This window comes from Lissotriton vulgaris, chromosome 10 (genome assembly GCF_964263255.1).
Source record: "Lissotriton vulgaris chromosome 10, aLisVul1.2, whole genome shotgun sequence".
Taxonomy (NCBI): Eukaryota; Metazoa; Chordata; class Amphibia; order Caudata; family Salamandridae; genus Lissotriton; species Lissotriton vulgaris.
In genome coordinates, this window is record NC_141698.1 from 537,453,209 (window position 1) to 537,475,823 (window position 22,615).

General features: G+C 48.2%; 1 protein-coding gene across 2 annotated transcripts in view; it reads right to left on the reverse strand.

Moving 5' to 3' along the window:
- Window positions 1–22,615, reverse strand: part of LOC147688482 (UPF0764 protein C16orf89 homolog) — a 555,634-nt gene that overhangs the window by 38,359 nt on the left and 494,660 nt on the right. The window contains exon 7 of one of the 2 annotated variants that reach the window (XM_086941376.1): window positions 6,856–6,933. In XM_086941376.1, the coding sequence (XP_086797502.1) occupies window positions 6,856–6,933 (78 nt within the window). The remainder of the gene's footprint in view (window positions 1–6,855; window positions 6,934–22,615) is intronic. The other variant, XM_086941377.1, reaches the window with a different exon arrangement.

A 22,615-nucleotide genomic window follows, 5' to 3' on the forward strand; every position in this document is an offset into this window, starting at 1 on the left:
ACTTTTGTGCAGCTTATCTGGATGATATTAGCTCCACCTGGGAGGATCACCTGGTCCACCTGAAGGAAGTGCTTGAGGCTCTGCAGAAGGCAGGCCTCACTATCAAGGCAACAAAGTGCCAGATAGGGCAGAGCAAGGTTGTATACCTGGGCCACCTTGTAGGTGGAGGCCAAGTTCAACCACTGGAGAGTAAGATCCAGACCATCAAGGACTGGTCCCCTCCAACTACCCAGACTCAGGTCAGAGCTTTCTTGGGCCTGACTGGGTACTACAGGAAGTTTGTTAAGAACTATGGGTCCATTGTGACTCCTCTTAATGATCTGACATCTAAGAAGATGCCCAAAAAGGTTCAGTGGACAGAAATCTGTCAAAAGGCATTTGATGACCTGAAGAAGGCCATGTGCTCTGCACCTATCCTGAAGAGTCCTGACTACTCAAGAGAGTTCATTGTCCAAACAGATGCTTCTGAGTTGGGAGTGGGAGCAGTGCTTTCACAGCTTAATGTAGATGGCCAGGACCAGCCCATTGCTTTCATTAGCAGAAGGCTGACCCCCAGAGAAAAACGTTGGTCAGCTATAGAGAGGGAGGCCTTTGCTGTGGTATGGGCCCTGAAGAAGTTGAGGCCATACTTATTTGGTACTCACTTCAAGATTCAGACCGACCATAAGCCCCTCCTATGGCTTAATCAGAGGAAGGGTGAAAACCCCAAACTACTCAGGTGGTCCATTTCCCTACAGGGGATGGACTTTACAGTGGAGCACCGCCCAGGGACTGACCATGGCAACGCAGATGGTCTCTCCAGCTACTTCCACTTAGAACATGAAGACACAACTGGTCAAGGTTAGTCTAATGTCCCTGCGTTTGGGGGGGGGGGGTTATGTAGGAGAGTAGGTTCTGCTATCCTATGGTCACCCCAAATTTTAGCTTTTTGCTTCACTGGTTTCTGACTTAATGTGGCTGTGGGCCTGCTAATCAGACCCACAGCCTGCTGTTCTCTCTCTAAATTACTGCCAATGCACTCTAGGTGCATTACGAATTGGAACTGGTTCACCTTATGAGCCCCTGTATAAGTGCACCCTAGGTGCCCAGGGCATAGGTGTATCCAAGGCCTACCAGGGGCTGCAGCATGTATTGTGCCACCCCTGGCCTGGCCTCCATATTTGACACAACTGGCTGATCACTCAGCTGGGGTAAGTCGGTGTAACCACCTCTTACTTAGGTACAGTATGTCTGTGCCTAACCCTAAACTGGACACAAATGTTCCTATCAGCCACTCCTATGGAAGGCCTCATCAATCCTGGAGGCAGAGTGCTTGGAAATATGTGAGATGGTGCTCTGGCATGAGCTGAGCCTGTCTGCAGCTGTCGGGAACCACTCCCTAAGCTGTTCCGGGATACTGCCATACCATATACTCTTAAGTGCATTATAATCCTCGCGGTTAAATGCTATCTTTGGTTTGGCTTTATCAAAACATGTCGAGTAAGGTGTCATACGAATTGGAATACTATCCCCTCGCCAATTCTGGCGACGGGGATAGCATTCCACCCTTCTAGAGGGATACGACATGTGTGTAGCCTTAACCCCGGTTAAAGTTAAACAGAGCCTCAGCGTCACAAAATGGACGCTGCCACCACAGACACAAGTCTGGCCTCCTGCTGCTGACCGAAACTCGGCAGATGGTGGCCTGGACAAAGGGTTTCCTGCCTTGGGAGGTGCGAGCACCACCCCAGACAGGATTTTGTGTATTAGGTAGGACAGGGCTGAATAGAATCAGACATGCCCGGGGCACACAAGGTGTCCCCGTGCATAGGCCAGTCCAAACCGGTCCTGGGACTTTCCAGACCCAGGCTTGGCGCGGAACTGGACAAAGGAAAGGGGGTGTAACCGCCCCCCTTCCTGGTTCCTCCCAGAGGAGGGACCTAGTAGGTGATCCACCCCTCAGATTGGGAATAAGAGAGGGAGCAGTGTCATTGCACAGCAGATCATCCTGAATCAACTTAAAACTAAGAAGACGACTGGACTTCGACATTCTGCTGCTCAGAAGACTGAAGAAGAATCTCCCTTGTGGCCTAGGAGTGGCCACCCTGTGAACACAGGTACCAACCAGCAACTCGACGTCTGCTTTGCCGCCGCCTCCCGCCGGAGACCGAGCCCAGAGCCCGACAAGAACCAGACTCCCAGACCTCTCAGAGCCCGATTCACAGTCCCTGCGAAGAAGGGACCCGTGGAGGCACCGAGTGACGTGGGACCGGACCTCTTGGAAGACACTCGAAAAGCTGACTGCACAGCTTCTGAGGCATCCTCGACGTTGTGCTTTGGGGACTGAGAACCCCCACCACCGGGCAGCCCTTGCACCGAAGATCAGCCCTCCAGCATCTCCACGATCTGCGTGGGGCCCTTTTGCATTGTGCCACTCGATGCGCCATCCCGGCCACTAGCCACGTGGTCAGCGGCCATCTTGGCGACGAACCCGAAGATTTACACAGCAGGTCTGGTTGCTCCAGACCTACCCAAGCTCCTGTGAAGAGGAGCACCCGCTCTGACCTTGCTGGTCCGAGTGAACAGCATCCTTCAACTTCTGCGTGGCTTGCATTTGCCAAGGCCTGTTTGCTCCGATCAGGTCGCCGACACCGCTGACAGCGAGAAGCCTACGTGGGACAGCTTGTGACCGACTCCTGGACGTCCTTGACCCCGGGTATCCACGTGGCTGCAGAAAGAAGCTACCCGACAACGCCTGTTTGCACCCGACATCGCCTGGTTCCAATCTGGTTCCACGGTAGTCACTGGATAGTGACTTTGAACACTGTCCCCTCTGATTTCAGGTCTTCACATCTTCAGATCCACCCTTGATCCACCGGAACTCTTCTCATCGAGCCGCCTGCAGCATCTTCAGCTCCAAGCACCATCGACCAGCGTGACGAAACCCGACACTACTTCGACCCTGTGCACCCGCTTCCTGTGGGTGAGGTAACTCAGCTCCGCCGGTGCTCCTGCACTGGTACACATCTCAAGGGCCTGTGTCTTAAGTTTTAACTCCGTAGGTCACTCGGAAGGTTCCTAACTTTCTAACTTTGTACTTTTTACGCACCATAGACTTTGTATTGGAAAGTGCGTGCACTTTGAACACTGCACCCGAGTCCCGTGGGCCTCTCCCGACTTAGTCCTTGCTAGTCTCGAATAGCTCCAGCGATTCCCAAGGCCCTAGGCCTCTTCACTTTCCTCCTGGTATCTCTTATACCACTTTCTTAGTATATGGTTTAGGTGGCCCCTAGGGCTCATCCATATTGTGCAACTTTTGTGTATTTTAAACTGTCTTGTGATTTAACGCTTGTGCTTCTGTGCTCATAAAGAGTCCAGGGGATTTTATAGTTAATAAATCAATATATATTTTCAATATATATCTGTGTGGTGTCCCTTTCATTTGGTATTCAAGGGGGTTGTGTATGGTATAACAGCTGGCTTCACATGCCTTTCAGAGTTTAGCCTAAGACTGCTTTGTCCACGTTACCTAGGATAACTGGTCTACAAGGTTGAATTACAACCATCATCATAAGGGTTGCTTGGCATGGTACAAAGTGATCACTAAGAATTAGTGAGCATTATATACCAGGCCAACTTCTCACAATTTATATTTGCAATTCAATAGTTATTTAAAGGTCAACTTTATATTGGATATTTGGTGTATGCTTGCATCATGATGACAGAAGCTTACACCACATTTACCTTGGGCATAAAATCTATGATGAACATGGATATAATGCTGTGTACATAACTTAAGCCTTGTAACAAGGCTACAGGACACAACTGCATATGCATCACAATTTTAATTTATTAAGTGATCATAATTGTTGCTGTTGCAAGTTTCGGAAAAATCAACAGACTACTTGAAAAATCAGAAAGGGTAAGTTAAAGGCAAACAAATAAAAAAAGCAACTTTAAGTTCACATACCTCCTGTTACTGTAGCCACTTAGTGGGCCGTCCTCCATATTGAGCAGCAAGTAAGCGAAGCCTTGCAACATGAGGTTCATGGTGAAAAATCGAGTTGGAAAGGTAGGTATGGTAAGCTTAGCCCTTTTATATGTTAGAGTCTGCCAGGTCCGGTGTGGAGTTTTAACCATGCGCATGCCGGCGGTAAGCAACATTGTAATAAGGCTGGAAGAGTTGTGACTTAAAATTCCGCCATCATCCGCTTTTTGGCTACTTCTCCATCCTCATGCAACGGAGAGGGTGGGGGTTAAATGGAGTTACGTCTATCATACCTCCAGCATGTAAATCAGATGGGCAATCGGATGGACCATTGATTTTCGACAGCCAGGACGCACCCACCAAGGTATAAATCAGACCATAAGTTAGGAACATTATCAACAGTAGGATTCCCTCCCAGATAAAACTATATGTTAACCAGTGAATAGACTTATAATTCACCTTTAAAGTATTGAAGACAGAGTTGTCCTCTTGAAGACTAGGAAAACTCATTGGAATTGGGATTTTCAAAGCTTTTATTACCAAAAGATCCGGAGTTCTGTCTTAATCATAGTTTATAGAGTTTCCCTATATTCCTGGATCTGTGACCTGGCTTAGTGTTTCCATGCATACTTCCAGTATTCCTTCACACCTGATAGGTGGAGCTAAAATGAATGTTATGCTTTCTTGTGAGTTAACTTTCACAATGTTTGGCTCTAGACATTAAAGGCCGGATGAATGTTGGCCACTACGGTTTCTCAAAATATCCCAACAGGGGCGAGAGTCCCAATTTTAACTTCAAGATCCATCTGCTGAAACATCTATGAACTAACTGTATTAAGCTTAGGTTTCACTAGAAATAGAGGAAGTTTATGATAGATAAGTTTGCTACCTTCTCTTCTTTAATAAGAATCAGTTTGGCCTATCATTGATAGGCTTCCAGTGAATTAGAGATCAAAGGAAAGGTAGACTGGCTCCTGCATAAGAAAACTACTACATTTAGGAGGAGCATCAGAATCCCTCTTTGCTAGTTCCTGATCTTGACCACATTCTGCTATTCAAATGTGTTCTTACCAAAAGTGGCTGCTGCCCTAAACATGGTTGCTCTGAGTTCTTAGCATTTTTAATCATACTTTGATCAAAAAGTACGCCTTCCTTGAATCCAACAATTCACTCGACCCCTCACAGTCCGGCTTTCGAGCCAAACACAGCACCGAAACCGCCCTCATCGCTGCTACGGATGACATCCGATTGTTACTGGACAACAGAAAATCAGTTGCCCTCATCCTACTTGACCTCTCCGCCGCCTTCGACACAGTCTGTCATAACACCCTCATACAACGCCTCAGTAACGTCGGAATACAAGGAAAAGCGTTGGACTGGATCATCTCGTTCCTCGCCGGAAGAAAACAGAGAGTCCGCCTCCCCCCATTCAAATCAGAGGCCACCGAAGTCATCTGCGGTGTACCACAAGGATCATCACTCAGTCCCACCTTCTTCAACGTGTACATGAGTCCCCTCGCAACCATCGCGCGACAACACGACCTCAACATCATCTCCTACGCTGACGACACCGAGCTAATCCTCTCCCTCACCAAAGACCCCAACACCGCCAAAACCAATCTACACGAAGGAATGAAAGATGAAGCCGAATGGATGAAGAACAGCCGTTTAAAACTAAACTCGGACAAAACGGAAGTCCTCATCTTAGGATCGTCCCCCTCTGCATGGGACGACTCATGGTGGCCACCGGCTCTGGGCACAGCACCCATACCTACAGATCCCGCACGGAACCTGGGCTTCATCCTAGACTCCTCCCTCTCGATGAGCAGACAAATCAACGCCGTTTCATCATCATGCTTTAACATCCTACGCATGCTCAAAAAAATCTTCCGCTGAATCCCAACCGAAACAAGAAAAACAGTCACCCACGCACTAGTCACCAGCCGACTAGATTATGGTAACACCCTTTACGCCGGAACCACAGCCAAACTACAGAAACAACTCCAACGCATCCACAACGCCTCAGCCAGACTCATACTGGACATCCCCCGTCAGGCCCACATTTCCGGTCACCTGAAAGATTTCCACTGGCTTCCCGTCAACAAGAGAGTAACGTTCCGTCTCCTCACCCACGCACACAAGGCACTCTACGACCTAGGACCCGAATGCCTCAACAAATGACTGTCCTTCTACACACCCACCCGCCAACAACGTTCATCCAATCAAGCCCTCGCCGCAATTCCGCGCATCAATAGAACCACCATGGGAGGAAGATCTTTCTCCTACTTAGCGGCCAAAACCTGGAATTCTCTCCCCACTCACCTCCGCCTTACACAGAACCACCTCTCCTTTAGAAAGCTGCTAAAAACCTGGCTATTCGACAAATAATGCACCCACCCTCCCCCAAGCGCCTTGAGACCCTCTGCGTGACTAGTGCGCTACATAAATTACTGAACTTGAACTTTAAATTTGTAATTTCCTATTGTTTCCATTTCAGGTGCAAGTGTCTAGAAACAGTATGCACCTCAGTCCAAAATACAAAACACAAATAACATTAGTATTATTATTATTATTAGCATGATAATAATATTAATAACAATAATACCAAAAGTCTTCTGTTCCTATCTTCTCTAAAGATCTGCTGTATTGAAAGCCTTTTTAGTGGTACTCATTTTGCAGAAGTTTTTCTTTCTCAATTTTGTTAACTTTCATTTTTTCTCTTTATTGACATTTTTCCCATAATAATACTACCGAACAGTTGAAAACAAACACACCAATGACTAATACTCAACGATCAACACCGTTGTCCATTTGCAAACATTTTAATAAAACACTTTGCTTGGTACTGTAATGTAATAAACTTGACCCTCTTGCATTGTATATCTTACCATCCAATTTCTTTTCTCGACGTTTAACTCTTCGAAGACTGTGATGTTTTTCTCGGTCACTCTTAACATCTGATTCTTCTAGGAAACACAGTACAAACAAAAGGGTTCATTAATAGCACAAACTGGTAATTAAAAAATAGATTATCTTTTCCAACTGCTCCCTCTCTTTCAACCACAAGCAGCATTCCTGTCATTCAAAGTTCAGTCAAAAATACTAAAGGAGGTAGGAGAGAAATATGAAAAACAGTGACAAAGGGAGAAAGCAGGTATGAAAACCAGGAAGAATGAAATAAAAAGAAACAGAGTGGTTGGTCCTGGATTAAAGAGGCATCAGGTGAAATCAAGACTACACAGCCTTGGTTTCGACACCCCAACCATTGATAGAGCTGGCGACTGGCTTCTGAGCAAAACGTCAGCCCCTGCCTGGTTCTTATTCTTTTACAAAAAAACACTGATTGCAGGTTTCACATATGTTTTGCATAGAAGCATGCCTGCTTAAAAATTGCATGCCAAATAAAGCCTCACATCCAAAACACTCATGAGATATCTGCTTCACGGTATGTCATTCACAGTGAATACTGCCTGTATAGTGCATGAAACCACATCACACATCCTGTTTGATCAATGCAAGTGGAAGAGGGACATTACAGAAGGTATGGCTAGCCCAGTAACACAGATATACATGAAATTACATATGAGCCTGTTGAAATGACATGCTAAAGAGAATTTGCACTTGATAACTTTTTTCTATTAGGAAATACGTTTTGCTGTGGGGAAATTCTGAGGAAAAATTCTTCTTGTTCACTCACATGAAAATGGGTATACCCCTGCTCTTGACAGTAGGACATCTCCAGTTGTTTGTATGTTGGGAAACTACCTGAAACCGTTTTATGACTACCCTGCAACACGTGTCATCACTAACACTTGACATTAGACACATCCTACCACTCAAAGACTACCCTTGAGAAGCCACCTGTAAGAGCCAATTTGCTCGGTTGAAAACTCTATACCGATGGAAACACCTTTTTGATCAATTGACTCCAAATTCATACAATTCATACAATTCATGGTTCTGTGAATCAGTAATTGCTTGAGGGCCTCATGTATAAGGTTTTGGTGCAGGACAGTGCCGCAAGGAACACTGCTGCGCTGCCCAGCATCAAAAAAGGGCAGGTATGAGCTGTCTCTATGAGATACAGTCCATTTCTTCCGTTTTCCCCTGTACAGGTGCACAATGGGCTGCCATGTGCCAATGCAGGTACTCTTGCACCATGGTGCAAGGGTGCCTGTTTTGCAGGGATGATTGTTTTTGTGCAGCTTCAAGAGGCGGAGGCCCGGGAAGGCAGCGGTGAACTAAGTAAGTAGGGCGTCCACCGCAGTGCAGTATTTCCTCCTGGCCAGAGACATCTGCTTTTAGCGCTGTCCCTGGGAGAACGATTTGGAAAGGTCTGCTGGTTTGATGGCCGATCACAAGGGATGGGCCTTTTTGGAGGTGAAGTAAAACGTCTAAGCTATCGAAACGTGCTGCTTTCAGAGCCCCCAGGCAGTGCAAACTGGGCCCCATTAACACCATATATGGTGGCCATGAGGCTCCCTGTTTCCCCGTCTGTGCATTGGGCAACCTATGTTAATACTTATGCCTACAAATGTGGCTGAAAGGCCCTGAAGCCTGGCTGAAAGAACGGGCTTTGCTGAAAGAGCCTGGTCTGGGCCAAGAGGGCAAGAGATTGCTGCCCCTTGCCTCCCCGTGTGCTTACCAGTAGGAATCCTGACAACTGAGAGCTGTTACTTTTCCATCTACATGAAAACCGGGGCTGTGAAACTGAACACAGCATAATAGACAGGTGAACCCACCATTGGCACCAGCTGCTTGGGATTTGTGGATTGCTACACTCTCTAGCACTCACCTGCAATCCTGCCCTGCGTCCCAGGAGGGATATGGGCCTACTAGTTCACCCACTGCTGCTTCCCCACGGTGAGGTGGGGCCTTCTCTCATCCCCTGTAGCACTTTCCTCACACAGCTTTACTTTGACTGCTTATCATTTCCTTTTTTTTTTTTTGATTTTCAACTTTTTATTGCAAGCAAGTCAGAAACAAACAGTACTCAGTACACGAAAATATTAGAAAAGCAAAGAATAAGAGGTTACAATTCAGCGGATATTCCAAAATACAGATAAACTTAACAAATGACATTGAAGCAGTAACCAAGAAAAAACAAACCGTCTACTCCCCCTGTTCCCCCTGAATCCATTGCTGCAATGGGGCCCATATCTTCCCCCCACAAGTCTTTTTACGTGACCTTCGTAGCATAGATAGCATGCTCCAGATTATATTTAGCTAGCAGCCGCGCCCTCCAGGTATGAAATAGTGGCGGGTCTGAACTTTTCCATTCTTGAGTAACACAGGAGCGGAAAACAGACATACAAATAAATATCAACTTTTTATTTTCTTCAGGTATGTTTTCTGAGGATACCCCTATCAGAACCAGCTCTGGCATCAGAATTACAGAGCTTCCAAGTATTAAAGACAGAAAAGTTTGAATTTCAGAGAGTACTAGTGATAGTTGTGGGCAGAGAAAAAACATGTGATTTGCATCCGCAGCATCCAACAAACATCTATTGGAAGCTGTGCCTGATGATGTCCCCCATTTAGAAATTTTTTCGGGGGTATAATATAAATCAAAGAGGACCATATAGTGCTGAGTACGGGATCTACCTGTCAAAAGGATGGAGTTAGCCATCAAGATAGACTCTTCAATCAGCACATCAGTCACCCCCAACTTCGTCGCCCATCGCTCTTGTACTGATATTAAGTCATCTGAATATAGCGAAATCAACAAATTATTTTAAAAAACAATCTTTCTTTTGCTATATAAGGAATCAATCAAAGAGATCTTTTGAAGCCTTGAGCATTCGTCAGGTGATAAGGTTGTAAAATTGCTATGTAGTTGAAAATATTTGAAATAATCAAAAGTTGAAATATTAAACTTGACTTGAAGGGTCTGAAAGGAAATCATTTCATCACTCTGCCAAAGGTCACCAATGCAATTAATTCCTTGGTTACTCCATTTTGTCATAATATAGTCCCTAAAAATACCAGGAAAAATATGCTTAGATGTCAAAGGAGTATAGCTCAGTATTTTTGGGATCCCAACATGTCGCTTAATAATCTTCCAGGACCGATATGCTGCTGTTACGATCTTGAATTTGGTTTTCTTGTAGTAGCTCGGTTCTATATTTTTTAACAAGCAACCATGAGTCTCTGCCCCTAAAGGAATTTCATATATAGATGGAGAGTGCTGTTCATAGATTGGAGCTTTGATACCTATAATTAAAGGATTAATAAACTGCAGTACTGATGCTAGGTAGTAAAATAGGAAGTGTGGTGTACTCCATCCCCCTCTAACCTTTGAAAGAGTCAGTTTTTTCAAAGATCTACGATGACGCTTATAATCCCATAGGAATCTCCCAGCCATTCTCTCAAGTTGCTTAAAGAATTCTATTGGAAATTCGAGAGGTATGGTTCTGAAAAGATACAAAAATCTGGGAACTATTAACATTTTTAAGACATTATTTCTACTAAATAAGGACAAATGTAGATGGTCAATACATTCCAAGGTAGTATTTGCCTTTTTGAGAATGGGAATAAAGTTGAGTTTAGGAATATCAGAGATCGGAGTTGTGATCTTGATTCCCAGATATGTTGCCATGGATACTATATTAAGATGTGTCGGTGGGTTCTGACCAACAAATAGAGTTTGAGTTTTTGAGGGATTAAGCTTGTATCCTCCTGAGAAAAGCACCGAAGTAAGTCGCGATCTCTTCAATCTTTGGCATTGCCCTTATAATATCTGTGGTGACCACCACCACATCATCAGCATACGCCAAAGCCCTATAAGGAGTACCTGCCACCTCCACCGGTATTATTTCTTCTGCCCGATTTAACTGATTAAGATAGATGTCAATATAAATAGCGAAAAGCAAAGGAGATGACGGGCACCCTTGCCGAGTGCCTCGAAAAATAGAAAACGGGCTGGATTTACAGGACCCAAATTTGACACAGGATGTGGGTGAATGATAGAGGGCTTTCAAGGCCACTATCATTCTTGGTCCAAAACCTTTCAAAGCCAAAATATCCCAAAGATAAGGCCATGCCACCCTGTCGAATGCCTTCTCCTCATCCAACAGGTTGAATCCTATGGGTGTATTGGTAGCCTGCGTCCAGTCCATCATAGCAATAACTCTTCGAACATGGTCCGTAGTGTCCCTGTTAGGGATAAACCCATGTTGCCACCGTGAAACAATTGAGGATATCACTGCTGACATACGAGTGTCTAATATTTTCGAAAAGACCTTACTATCGGCATTTATCAATGATATCGGTCTGTATGAAGTCGGATTAAGGGAAGGCTTATCCTTTTTAAGAAATGCCATCAATGTGGATTGATTCCTTGTGCTTCTTGAAATATAGTCAGTAGATCTTCCTTCAAGACATTCCTAAAGGTCCTGAAAAACTCGAGAGGGATACCATCTGGCCCCATGGCTTTCCTTGTGGCCAACGAGAGTAAGACTACTTCAATTTCTTCCCATGTGATGTCAGCAGGGAGTTTGCCTGAGAGTCAGTCAATTTCGAAATATTATTTCCACCAACAAAATTTAACATCATATCAGAAGAGTATACCATATTATCACATTTATACAACTGGGAATAGAATTGCCGGAATACGGCAAGTATTTGGTCTGGGTGATTATGAATCTGGCCTGCCTCATCCTGTATCGTACTGATAGTATTTAGAGTTTCTTTCTCTCTAGTTCTTTTTGCCAGAATCTTTCCAGAGTTTTCTACCATTTCATAAATCAGCGATCTGAATGTCGCAAGCTGTTCCGCCAGTTTAGTCGCAAATGTTTCATATACCCTTGCCTTGTGTATATCCAGTGGTATAGTTTTCATTTGCACAGTATCTTGTGATGTATTAATGGCTATAACTAATTTTTCCTCTCATTATCCTACTAAATTAAAATTTTGATCCATTTTCTTTCTAATACTTTTTTGTTTCCTAATTGTATAAGAAAGTGTCTCACCGCGTATCCCCGCTTTAAAAGCATCCCAGACATTTTGGATCAATGCACTTCTTCTATTAAAGTAAAAAAACTCCTTTATCTATTTCCTCATCATTTCTATATATACTGGATCTGCCAATAATTTCCGATAAAACAACCAGGAACTTGAAATGAAAGCAGATCTACTCGCAGTCATTATCTCTATTACTATTGGGTTATGGTCAGATATTATACACTGAAAAATTTCAAATGTAGCACTATTGATAAACCCAGAGTTCACAAAAAAATAGTCTAGTCGTACAAACTTCTGATGGGGAGCAGAATAAAAAGTAAAGCCAGGGGAAAGAGGATTTTTTGCATAAGCCACATCTCTTAATCCATATTCCCTTACTAAGCCTCTCACTGCTTTATATATATTCTTTTTTAAGCCAGGGTATACGGAATCACCAGATATATCTGTCCCACCGTCCAAATGAATATTTAAGTCTCCACAAAATATTTCAGAAGGTGGCCAATCAGCTAGTTCTAGACTTAGAACATTCAAAATCTCAGGGTCATCTGAGTTTGGAGCATAGACTGAACGGATATTCCACAATTTAGCATCTATTTGAAGCTCAACAATCACCCATCTACCATAGTGATCGACCGTGGTATGTTTAAGGCATCCCAATCCACTTCTCATAAGAATTGCCACACCCTTTGTGGTAGTACCTTGTCTGGTACATCCAAGTAGCTGCAAACCCAAATCTTTAAACAAATGTCTGTCATTCCACGTGAGATGTGTTTCTTGAAGACACAATATATCTATTTTCATGCCCTGTAGAATTTGGTAACAAATCCCCCTTTTCTTCCTATTATTAATACCACAAATGTTCCAGGAACAAATGAACAAGTTACTTACCTTTGGTAACGATATATCTGTAAGAAACATTAGTTAGTATTAGATTCCTTACCTTAGAATAACCCCAGGCGTCAGTCTGGATCTGGAAACTTTTGCGTAGCAGTACCCCTGCGCGTCGGTAGGCGTCGTCTGCAGGCGTCCCCTGCGGCTCCGCGTCCGTCGTTGGCGTCGTGCGCCGTGATGACGTCGCTGGAGTATATAGATGCCGCCTCCGCGCGCTGACGTCAGTTCTTTGCACACAGCTTTTCCGCGCCAGAACATGCAGAGCCATGTGAGAACCAACACTGGTGCCATTGAAACTAGGGCCCTGAAAGGGATGTCCTTAACCCTAAGTATCAGTTCGCAGAACGGGGAGGATGGGTGGGGCGGTAAGGAATCTAATGCTAACTAATGTTTCTTACAGATATATCGTTACCAAAGGTAAGTAACTTGTTCATCTGAAAGAAACATGTTAGTATTAGATTCCTTACCTTAGAATAGATACCCCAGCAATACCAAACCCCGGTGGTGGGTCTGCGAACCAATACAATTTCACACCAGAAAGTCCTGGAGGACAGAACGGCCAAAGAAGCCATCCCTCCGGACTTGACCGTCCAGGCAGTAGTGCCTCGCAAAAGTGTGCAGCGAGGCCCACGTAGCCGCCTGGCAAATGTCCTGCAAGGGGACTCCCTGGCCCAGGGCAGTAGTAGCCGCCGTGGCCCGAGTGGAATGGGCCCTCAGCCCAACAGGAGGCTCCTTCCGAGCCAAAGAGTAGCACGCTTTGATGCATAGAACGACCCACCGAGAGATGGTCCGTTTATGCACCGCCCGTCCCTTCTTCGCACCCACGTAGCCAACAAACAGTTGGTCATCCACCCGGAACTGGCGTGTGTGATCCATATAAAATGAAAGCGCGCGTTTTGGGTCCAGACGATGGAGTCGCTCTTCATCCTTTGAAGGATGCGGAGGCGGGAAGAAGGAGGGCAAGGTGATGGACTGCCCGATGTGAAAAGCAGAGACTACTTTGGGCAGGAAAGAAGGTCTAGTTCTCAGAACCACCACCTTGTCTAGATGAATGGACATGAAAGGAGGTTTGACAGAAAGAGCCTGGAGCTCACTCACTCTCCTGGCAGAGGTGATGGCAACCAGGAAGGCCGTCTTTAAAGTCAGCAGACGGAGAGGACAGGAATGAAGTGGCTCAAAGGGAGCACACATCAAGAAAGTCAGAACCTGGTTCAAGTCCCACTGAGGCATCACAAACGGAACAGGAGGATACATGTGTGTGATGCCCTTCAAGAACCTTGTTACAATAGGGGACTTGAACAAAGAAGGTTGATCAGGCAGCCTCAGAAAGGCCGAAAGGGCAGAAAGGTAGCCCTTGATAGTGCCCAGAGCAGAGCCCTGCTGGGCAAGAGAGAGAAGAAAGAGGAGAACCTCGGAAAGAGGGGCAGAAAGGGGATCCACAGCCTTTGCTGTGCACCATGCCACAAATTTGTTCCACCGGCAGGCGTATACCGACTTTGTGGAGGAACGCCTGGCTGCCAGAATCACATCACAGACTTCAGGAGGCAAGTCAAATGGCCTCAACTGTTGCCGCTCAATCTCCACGCATGGAGGTGGAGGCTGGACAGGTTCAGGTGGAGGACCGTCCCCTGCTGCTACCAAGGCTCTCCCCATCGCAGAAAGAGGCCTTGCGCCACGTCAGAGTTCAGACGCCATTCATGATCCATCGAGCACCGACGGCTGAGTTTGTCCGCCCTGGCGTTAAGAGATCCCGCCAGGTGTTGAACCACCAGGGTCACCCCCTGATGTTCCAGCCACTGCCAGAGACGCAGAGCCTCCTGGCAAAGGGTCCACGACCCCACCCCGCCCTGTTTGTTGCAGTACCACATGGCGGTGGTGTTGTCCGTGAACACCTGCACCACACTCCCGCTGATAATGGGGAGGAATGCCTTCAGTGCTAGACAATTGCCCATAGCTCCAACAAATTTATATGGAGCCGGGACTCCGCCGGAGACCTGATGCCTCTGATCTCCGCCTCTCCCAGGTGGCCTCCCCAGCCCTGGAGGGGTGCGTCCGTCACAACAACGTGCTCCGGTTGGGAAAGGGAGAGGGATCTGGCTCTGACCCAATCGCGGTCCGTAAGCCACCACTGCAGTTGACTCGCAGTGCCCTCCGAGATCAAGACATGGCTGGACAAGTTGCCCTGATGCTGGGCCCACTGAAACTTCAGGTCCCACTGCAGAGCCCGCATCCGCCACCGGGCATGATGCACCAGAAGGATGCAGGAAGCCATCAGCCCCAGCAGCCGCAGCGTCAACCTGACCGAAACCCGGGATAGCGGCTGTAAGATGGGAATCAAAGCCTGTATATCCTGGACTCGCCGTTCCGGAGGATAAACCCGAAACTGCGCCGAGTCGAGAACCGCTCCGATGAAAAGGAGCTTTTGAGAGGGACACAGGTGTGATTTCGGCACATTGATGGAAAACCCCAGCTCGTGCAGGAGGTCTGCCGTCATCTGGAGGTGGTGGACGACTGTCTGGGGCAAGCCCGCCTTCAACAACCAGTCGTCTAGGTAGGGGAAGACTGAAACCCCTAACCTGCGCAGATGGGCTGCGACCACCGCCATCACCTTTGTGAACACCCGTGGGGCGCTGGTAAGGCAGAAGGGGAGCACAATAAACTGAAAGTGCTCTTGGCCTACCGTGAACCGCAGGTAACGCCGGTGGGCCGGCAGGACGGGGATGTGAAAATATGCATCCTGCAAGTCCAACGCTACCATCCAGTCTTGCGGGTCGAGAGCAGCCAAGACCTGAGCCAATGTCAACATCTTGAACATCTCCTTCTGGCATTCTGGCAGCAATTCCGCGACCGTGTCCCACAGAGAGTGGGTGTAGTGGCCCAAGAGGCACGCGGTGTTGCAAGACCGCAGTCCAAGACTCAGGGATGAGAAGACCTTTTTGCCATACTGCTCGTACCTCTTTGATTCCCTGTCGGGCGGGGCCGACGGGAATGCGGTTTGGGAAGTGGAGGCCTGGATCACCAGACTCTCAGGGGTGGGGTGGGTGGACAGAAACTTGGGGTCATCTGAACACGGACGGTGGCGTCTGGCCACGTTCCTATCAACAGGCGAACCTGAATCGGGCCTGGACCACGTGCCCAAAAGAACGTCAGACAAGGCCTCGTTGAACGGCAGCAGTGGCTCCTGTGGGCATGACTGCGGTTTAAGGACCTCAGTGAGGATGTTAGTCCTCACGGCCGCGACGGGGAGCTCAAGGTTTAAGGCCTTGGCAGCCCTCATCAACACCACTGAATAAGCAGCCCCCTCCTCCGAAGCCATGGTAGGAGGCGAGACAAAGCCAGGGTTAGGGGAGTCGTCTAGACGACTGGCGTCATCCAAGTCACCTGCCCAGTCCGCAGTGTACTGACATTCACGTGTCAGAGGGTCCTCAGACCCCTCCCAATCCTCTCCATAATCTGCCTCCTCATCATATTCGGGATCAACATAGTAGACCGGCTCCTCGGGGTTCGAAGGCCCCATCGGCGCCGGACTCGGCGTTGTGCGACGCCGGTTCGGCTCCGTGACCGGAGTCGGAGAGGGTCTGGGGGCGGTGCTGCCCAGAGCCGGCGCCGGAGGACCGGCGTCGTGCGGGGACGGCGTCGGGGGCAGCCCCGATGGGATTGGCGCCGGGGAGGTCGGCTGGCCAGCCGGCGTCGACCCCGAAGGCCCCTGCGGCGCCGGGACCGGTGCCGTCGGCGGCGCCGGGGCCGAAGCACCCGACGGCGTCGAGGCAGGGGCACCCGACCCGCTAGGGCCCTCGGACAAGGGCACTGGGCCCGAAGGCGCCGTAGGCCCCGTCGGAGAAGACAGCTTCCTCATGGCCATGAGGAACTCCTCTATCTCCTCGGGCGTCGCGCCTTGCCCAGGGACCGGAGGGTATGGAGCAGGCCGTGCCGGCAGCTCATGCGGAGCCGCGGGGGTGGGGCTACCCGAACCCCCGGCCGCATCGCGCGAGCGTCGGGGGGAGTCGGGGGTACGATGACGACGCCCCGACTTCTTGTGCTTCCTACCTGAGGAACTAGAGGAATGGTGATGACTTCCGGAGCGTTCGTGACGGCTCCGCGACCACTCCCTCGACCGCTCCCTTGACCTCCGGCCGGACCGGGACCTCTCACGACGTGGGGCCGACACCAGCAGCTCGAGAAGCTTGCGGGACCGCTCCCGCCTACCTTTCTTCGTCAAGGCCCGGCAATTGACACAGGCGTCCACGTCGTGGTCGGGCCCAGGCACCGGAGACAGAGGCGGTGATGGTCCGTGACCGACATCGTGCGGTCGCAGTCATCACAGTTCTTAAAACCAGGCATCCTACCGGCACCGTAAGAAGAAGTATCAAAGGATTCAAAAACTTTGGTCAAAAGACCGGAGTACTTCTCTTCGGATCTGCGCTAACTGGCGCGGAAAAAAGAAGAACTGACGTCAGCGCGCGGAGGCGGCGTCTATATACTCCAGCGACGTCATCACGGCGCACAACGCCAACGACGGACGCGGAGCCACAGGGGACGCCTGCAGACGACGCCTACCGACGCGCAGGGGTACTGCTACGCAAAAGTTTCCGGATCCAGACTGACGCCTGGGGTTATTCTAAGGTAAGGAATCTAATACTAACGTGTTTCTTTCAGATTCAAACTTTTCCCATCTTCAATTTTTATACATTCCCCACATTTCTTCAGCTTGATACGTCCCTATTATTGACACATTTCTAGTATAGAATAGAGTACATTTGCTATTTATATACCACATCTTAAACATATTCCCGCCTTTGTTCTTAGAAAACAACCAAAAATCTTCACTTGAAAACCTGTTAATCAATATATCAATTTTTTCCTGACTTTTCTTGTACCCCCCATCCACCCAAGTGACCCCCCCTTGGACTTCGCTGGACTTTGCCTGGAACCAAGTCTGCATCAAGAAAGGATCCTGATGCTCCTGGTCTCGCTGTTCTGCAAGTCTTCTTTGCTCTCTGTGTCTGTGCTTCTTGTTGGATCTTCAACAGACGAGTGCGCATCAAGAACACCCAAAGCAATTTCCCCTGGAGTGAAGGAGTCACTCAACTGCATCTGAAGGTACCGCAACAAAGCGGACCACTCTGCTACTACTGATGTCCCACCGACTTCAAAATGCTCAGCAACACATATTGGTGGTTGTTCACCCTTGGATTCTACCGGACCCTTGCAGAGTCTTCAGCAGCTGCCTCTTTACTGAAGTCCTCCATTGTGGTCTACAGCGGTTTCCGACCTCACTTCCCACCTATGAACCCAGATTCCCTAGTGTAGGTATCCTGGATCCTGGGGTATCCACGGGTGGGGTGACTCTCCAACCTTCTGTCTTCTACTGAGTTTCTTCAGGGTCCACTGAGAAGGGTCCTTCTTTTTCAAAATTGTAACACAACTGACTTCTATTGAGTATGTGGCTGTGTTTCCAATCTGTACACGCTCTCCATGGGGATCCAGGGTACTTACCTTGGGTGGTTCCTTGTACCCCTGCTCTTTTGAGTCTACTAGCCCAAGCCCCAACTTCAGTTGCAGTTTGCATTCCACTTTCTTAGAATATGGTTTGGTCTCCTCTGGAGACCACTGTGTATTATGCTTACTTACCTCTTGCAATTGAAGCATTCTTGTGTATTTGTGCTGATATCTCTGGGTAGGAGATATATTAATGTGTTAGTGAGTGTTGTGTAATAAATAGACATAGTTTTATAACTACACTGTGTGGTTATTTTTCATTTAACCTACACTACATGATTAGATCTGGTGAAACAAGAAGCTTAGCACTCCTCCTGGACATAGCCTGAAAGCTGCTCTCCACAGCTACCACTAAGAGAGTTGTCTAAGGTTGTCAAAGACCAATGAAACAACCATAAGGGCTGTCTGGATTAGTGCAATGTGCTTCACTTAAATAAGTGTGCACCATATACTAAGCCAGCCTCCTACACCAAGGGTTAGTGGCGTCTGCACTTATAGTGTGAGAAGCCTTCAAGGTCGTAGTCCGCAGTCCCTGTATGGGGCAGTCCATAGGCGTTAGTAGAGAACTTAATGAAGTACATTAACATACTAAACGGCATAAGCTAGACAATAACTTTGGAACAGATCAGGTTAATTACAAGCAGCTATTCGACACAAAAAAACACTACAATATCATTCTGGATAGACTGATATTCCACAACTATAATAACTATATAGCTAAAGCCCAAAGAGAGGAAGGCTATTAGCATGGCTCATTCCTTCTGAGAAACATGGCAACCTTATTACACAATTAACTTCCGCTACTGGGGTGCATATTTACATCCCGGGAGCAATCAGTGATGAGTTTAGACATTATTGAGATATTGTATTGTGACCCAAGGAAACTTTCAGATGACCTTAAGGGTAGCTTTTTGGAATACCTGTCCCTCCCCACATTGCCAAACGAAGCGCAGGATGTTATTGGGGGTGCAGTGACAGTGGAATTAGATATGACACGCTATTAAGGAAATGGCAACTGCTAAACCCCAGGCCCCAATGGACTTTCAGTAGATTTAAACTCAGCTCTCAGGGTCCTACTGGCCCCAAGATTATAAACACTTTATGCTTAGTCCCTAAGGACTTGTTGTCTGCCCAATTCTACAAGGAGTGCTACTGTGATCTCTTCATCAATCTAATATCTCAGGGGCCCCCACCTCCACATTCCACCCACTATTCATAATCAACATGGATTTTAAGATCTTGAGTAAGGTGCAAGCATGTAGATTGCTCCCATACATGGCGGTCTTGGTACATAAAGACTAGAATGGTTTCATTTTAAACCACAGTATCTCCCTTAATCTGAGGAGATTATACCATGTGCTCTACAACCCTAATGTGAAGGCCTCACCTGGGGTGATACCCATGTCAGTGGACCTCCAGAAGGCCTTTGACTCGGTTCGCTTTGACTTCTGTTGGACTTGGCCCTTCTGGCCCTTCTGGCAGGTTCACCCCTAATCTTTTTGCTTTTAATCTGTGATCTGTGTCAGTGATATTTGGGTCTCTGCGCACTCTTTCCCTGTGTCCCAGAGTAAAGTGCGTGCATGTAGTTAGGCTGGCCTGCTCTCCCATAGGGATGCATGGGGAATGTCTGTGTCCCTGGTAGTTCCTGATGCGTGGGGAGTGCAGACTCGAATTTGGTATGTACGAGCTCGTGAGAATGAATGCTTCGCAATGATGTATGTGGCATGAGTGTGTCTTGTGCGGAAGTGCCACTTCTAGGAGTTGGCATATTAGTGTAAAATATGCCTGGCGTGTGATTGGCTGGAGCTGGCTGGTGAGCCTGGCTCCAGGAAGGCTGGATGGGTCTGCCCGGTGGTGAGTGTGAGATTAGCAGGTTGATGGCTGGGGAGGAGTGCACCTGGTCCCTGATGGGGCTGGACTTTCCCCACACAATGCTGGCTCCACCCCCTGTGGTGCGAATGATGACCCTAGCCCTGCCAGTGAATGAAATGGGTGGTTGGGCCCTCAAGGGTGCTTCAAAACCAGCTGCGACTGGTTTCCCCCCACCCTGCACCGACAGACAAAAGAATTTACAGTATAAGAAGGGGCTGTGTCCCCATACAATTTGTTCTGCTTTTGGATCCTAGCTGAGGGGGCTGCTGCTGTTGCTGGGGCCAGGAGGACCGCCACTTGGATTGTCTCCCTGCCTGGAGACCCAGTGAGCTGGCTCTGGGCCCAGCCTTGCCCCCTGCCTGTTACCAGACCTCGCTGGAGCTTTGCTGTTGCCTTCAGCGCTGAGAGCACTTTTCCTTTACCCCTTAAGCGCGTGGGAGCGCTGTGGATTGCCTCTTGCGCTTAAGAGCGCTTTATTTCTATTTCAAGGGCTAGGAGCGCTTGCTTCTTGCTCATAGCGCTGAGGAGCGCTTTATTTAGAGAAGCCGGTGCCCACCCGGCATTGGACCCGTTTTTGCCGTTTCTGGCCGAGCGAGGGCCTACCTCGCTTTATATTTTTAATTAGAAGCCGGTGCCCACCCGGCATTGCCCTGTGTTGTGTTTGATTACTTTAAGCCGGTGCCCATCCGGCATTGCCCCTCGACAATCACCACCGCAGCCCAGGAGTGTATGCAGCCCCCGCTGGGCCGCCGTGCTGCCTGCGACGACCCGGAAGTGCTGGGCCAGCCGTTCAATCGCTGCGTGGCCCGGGAGAGGCAGCCGGAAGTCCCGACCCTGCAGCAGAGCAGCGAAGAAGGAAGCGCCGCCAGCGAGGCTCCGAGGAAGAGGAGCCCCGCAGGGAGACCGACCGAGAGTGCTTCCCCGCCCCGCAGACCCATCGAGAGAAGCACCAAGGACAGCCGGTGAGTGCGCAGGGGGGCCCCGTGTGTCGAATCGGGGAGGAGGGCGTCGGGCACATTGCCGGTGCCCGCCCCTCCCCTCCAGTGTGTAGAGCCGATTGAGGGTCTTGGGGCATTATTTGATTCTGAGTCCCCCGTGAGGGACTCCAACAACCCCGCATTTCTGCTTTGGAGCTGGAGAAGCTCGATGGCATTGTCTGAGCCCCAAGGCTCTTGCGGCATTTCTGCATTTAGAGTTCCCCGAGAGGGACTCCAACGACGCCCGCAGTTGTGTGCAGAGCCCCGAGGCTCCGGCCCTAATGGATTTACGAGCCTTAGAGGCTCTAGGGGCATTTCATTGTTTTAGAGCGCAGAAGCTCTAAAGTGCCTATTTGCTTTGCGAGCCCAGAGAGGCTCTTAGGGGACACAAGTGTGGTTAGAGCCCCGAGGCTCCCACGCAGTACTTGCCCTCACCCTTGTTCTTGAGCCCACAAGGCTCCAACGTTGGCTATCTTTGATTTACAACTGTCCAGCACTTAGTGGACAGTTACTATGTTGAGGCTTGTGTTCTTGGCTGTCTGCGCAGCCTCCTTGACATTTGGATTCAGGGCATTTCAGCCCTTGCGAGGCCAGTTGGCCTGAGGGACCATTCTAGTGTTGTGCTATGTGCACCCTGCGCATTGTGATTTACTTGCTTATGTGATTCCTGCGCAAATGTTCTACCTGCACCTCTGAATGTGTTTTAATGCCTCATGTGCAATTGTTTATGTTTTTATCCCCTTTGCTAAAAGTGACCCGCTTAGAGGATTGTTTTATGTTTATTACCTCTGCTAAAAGTGACCTGCTTAGGTGATTATTTTATGTTTTATCCCCTTTGCTAAAAGTGACTTGCTTAGAGGATTGTTTATGTTTTATTACCTTTGCTAAAGGTGATTGTTTAGGTTTCCTTCCCTTTGCTAAAAGTGACCTGCTTAGGTGATGGTTTTCCTTCTATAGGTCCGGATGATAAGGTCCTAGTTTCCTACAGTGTTTAGGGTTGCGTAGGAGGTATTTACCCTTACCAGTGATTACTGGTTGTGTGCTGCATTTACTATTTTAGTGCTACAGTCATTATATGTTTATGTGCTAAGTGTTATACCTACAAGTATTATTTCTAACAAGTGCCTACCCCTGACAGTGGTCAATGTGGCCCTGTCCTGTACATAATCCCTTGTAAATTCTGCCCGTGCCTGTTGGCACATTGTAAAGTGTGTGTGTTATCTAATGTGTTTTTGCTATAATACAAAGGCTATTTTTTTATATAACCTTGTGTGGAGTTTCCTTTGTGGTGGGCCTTGGGTGTTGTTGCTGGGTGTGCGCGCAAACGCTTTACACATCGCCTCCGAGATTAGCCTTACTGCTCGCGTCACGTTACCTAGAAGGTGAGCGGGGGTTATCTTGGAGTGTAACTCCCTTGCCCTGACCTTAGACATGGTGATCTCTGACT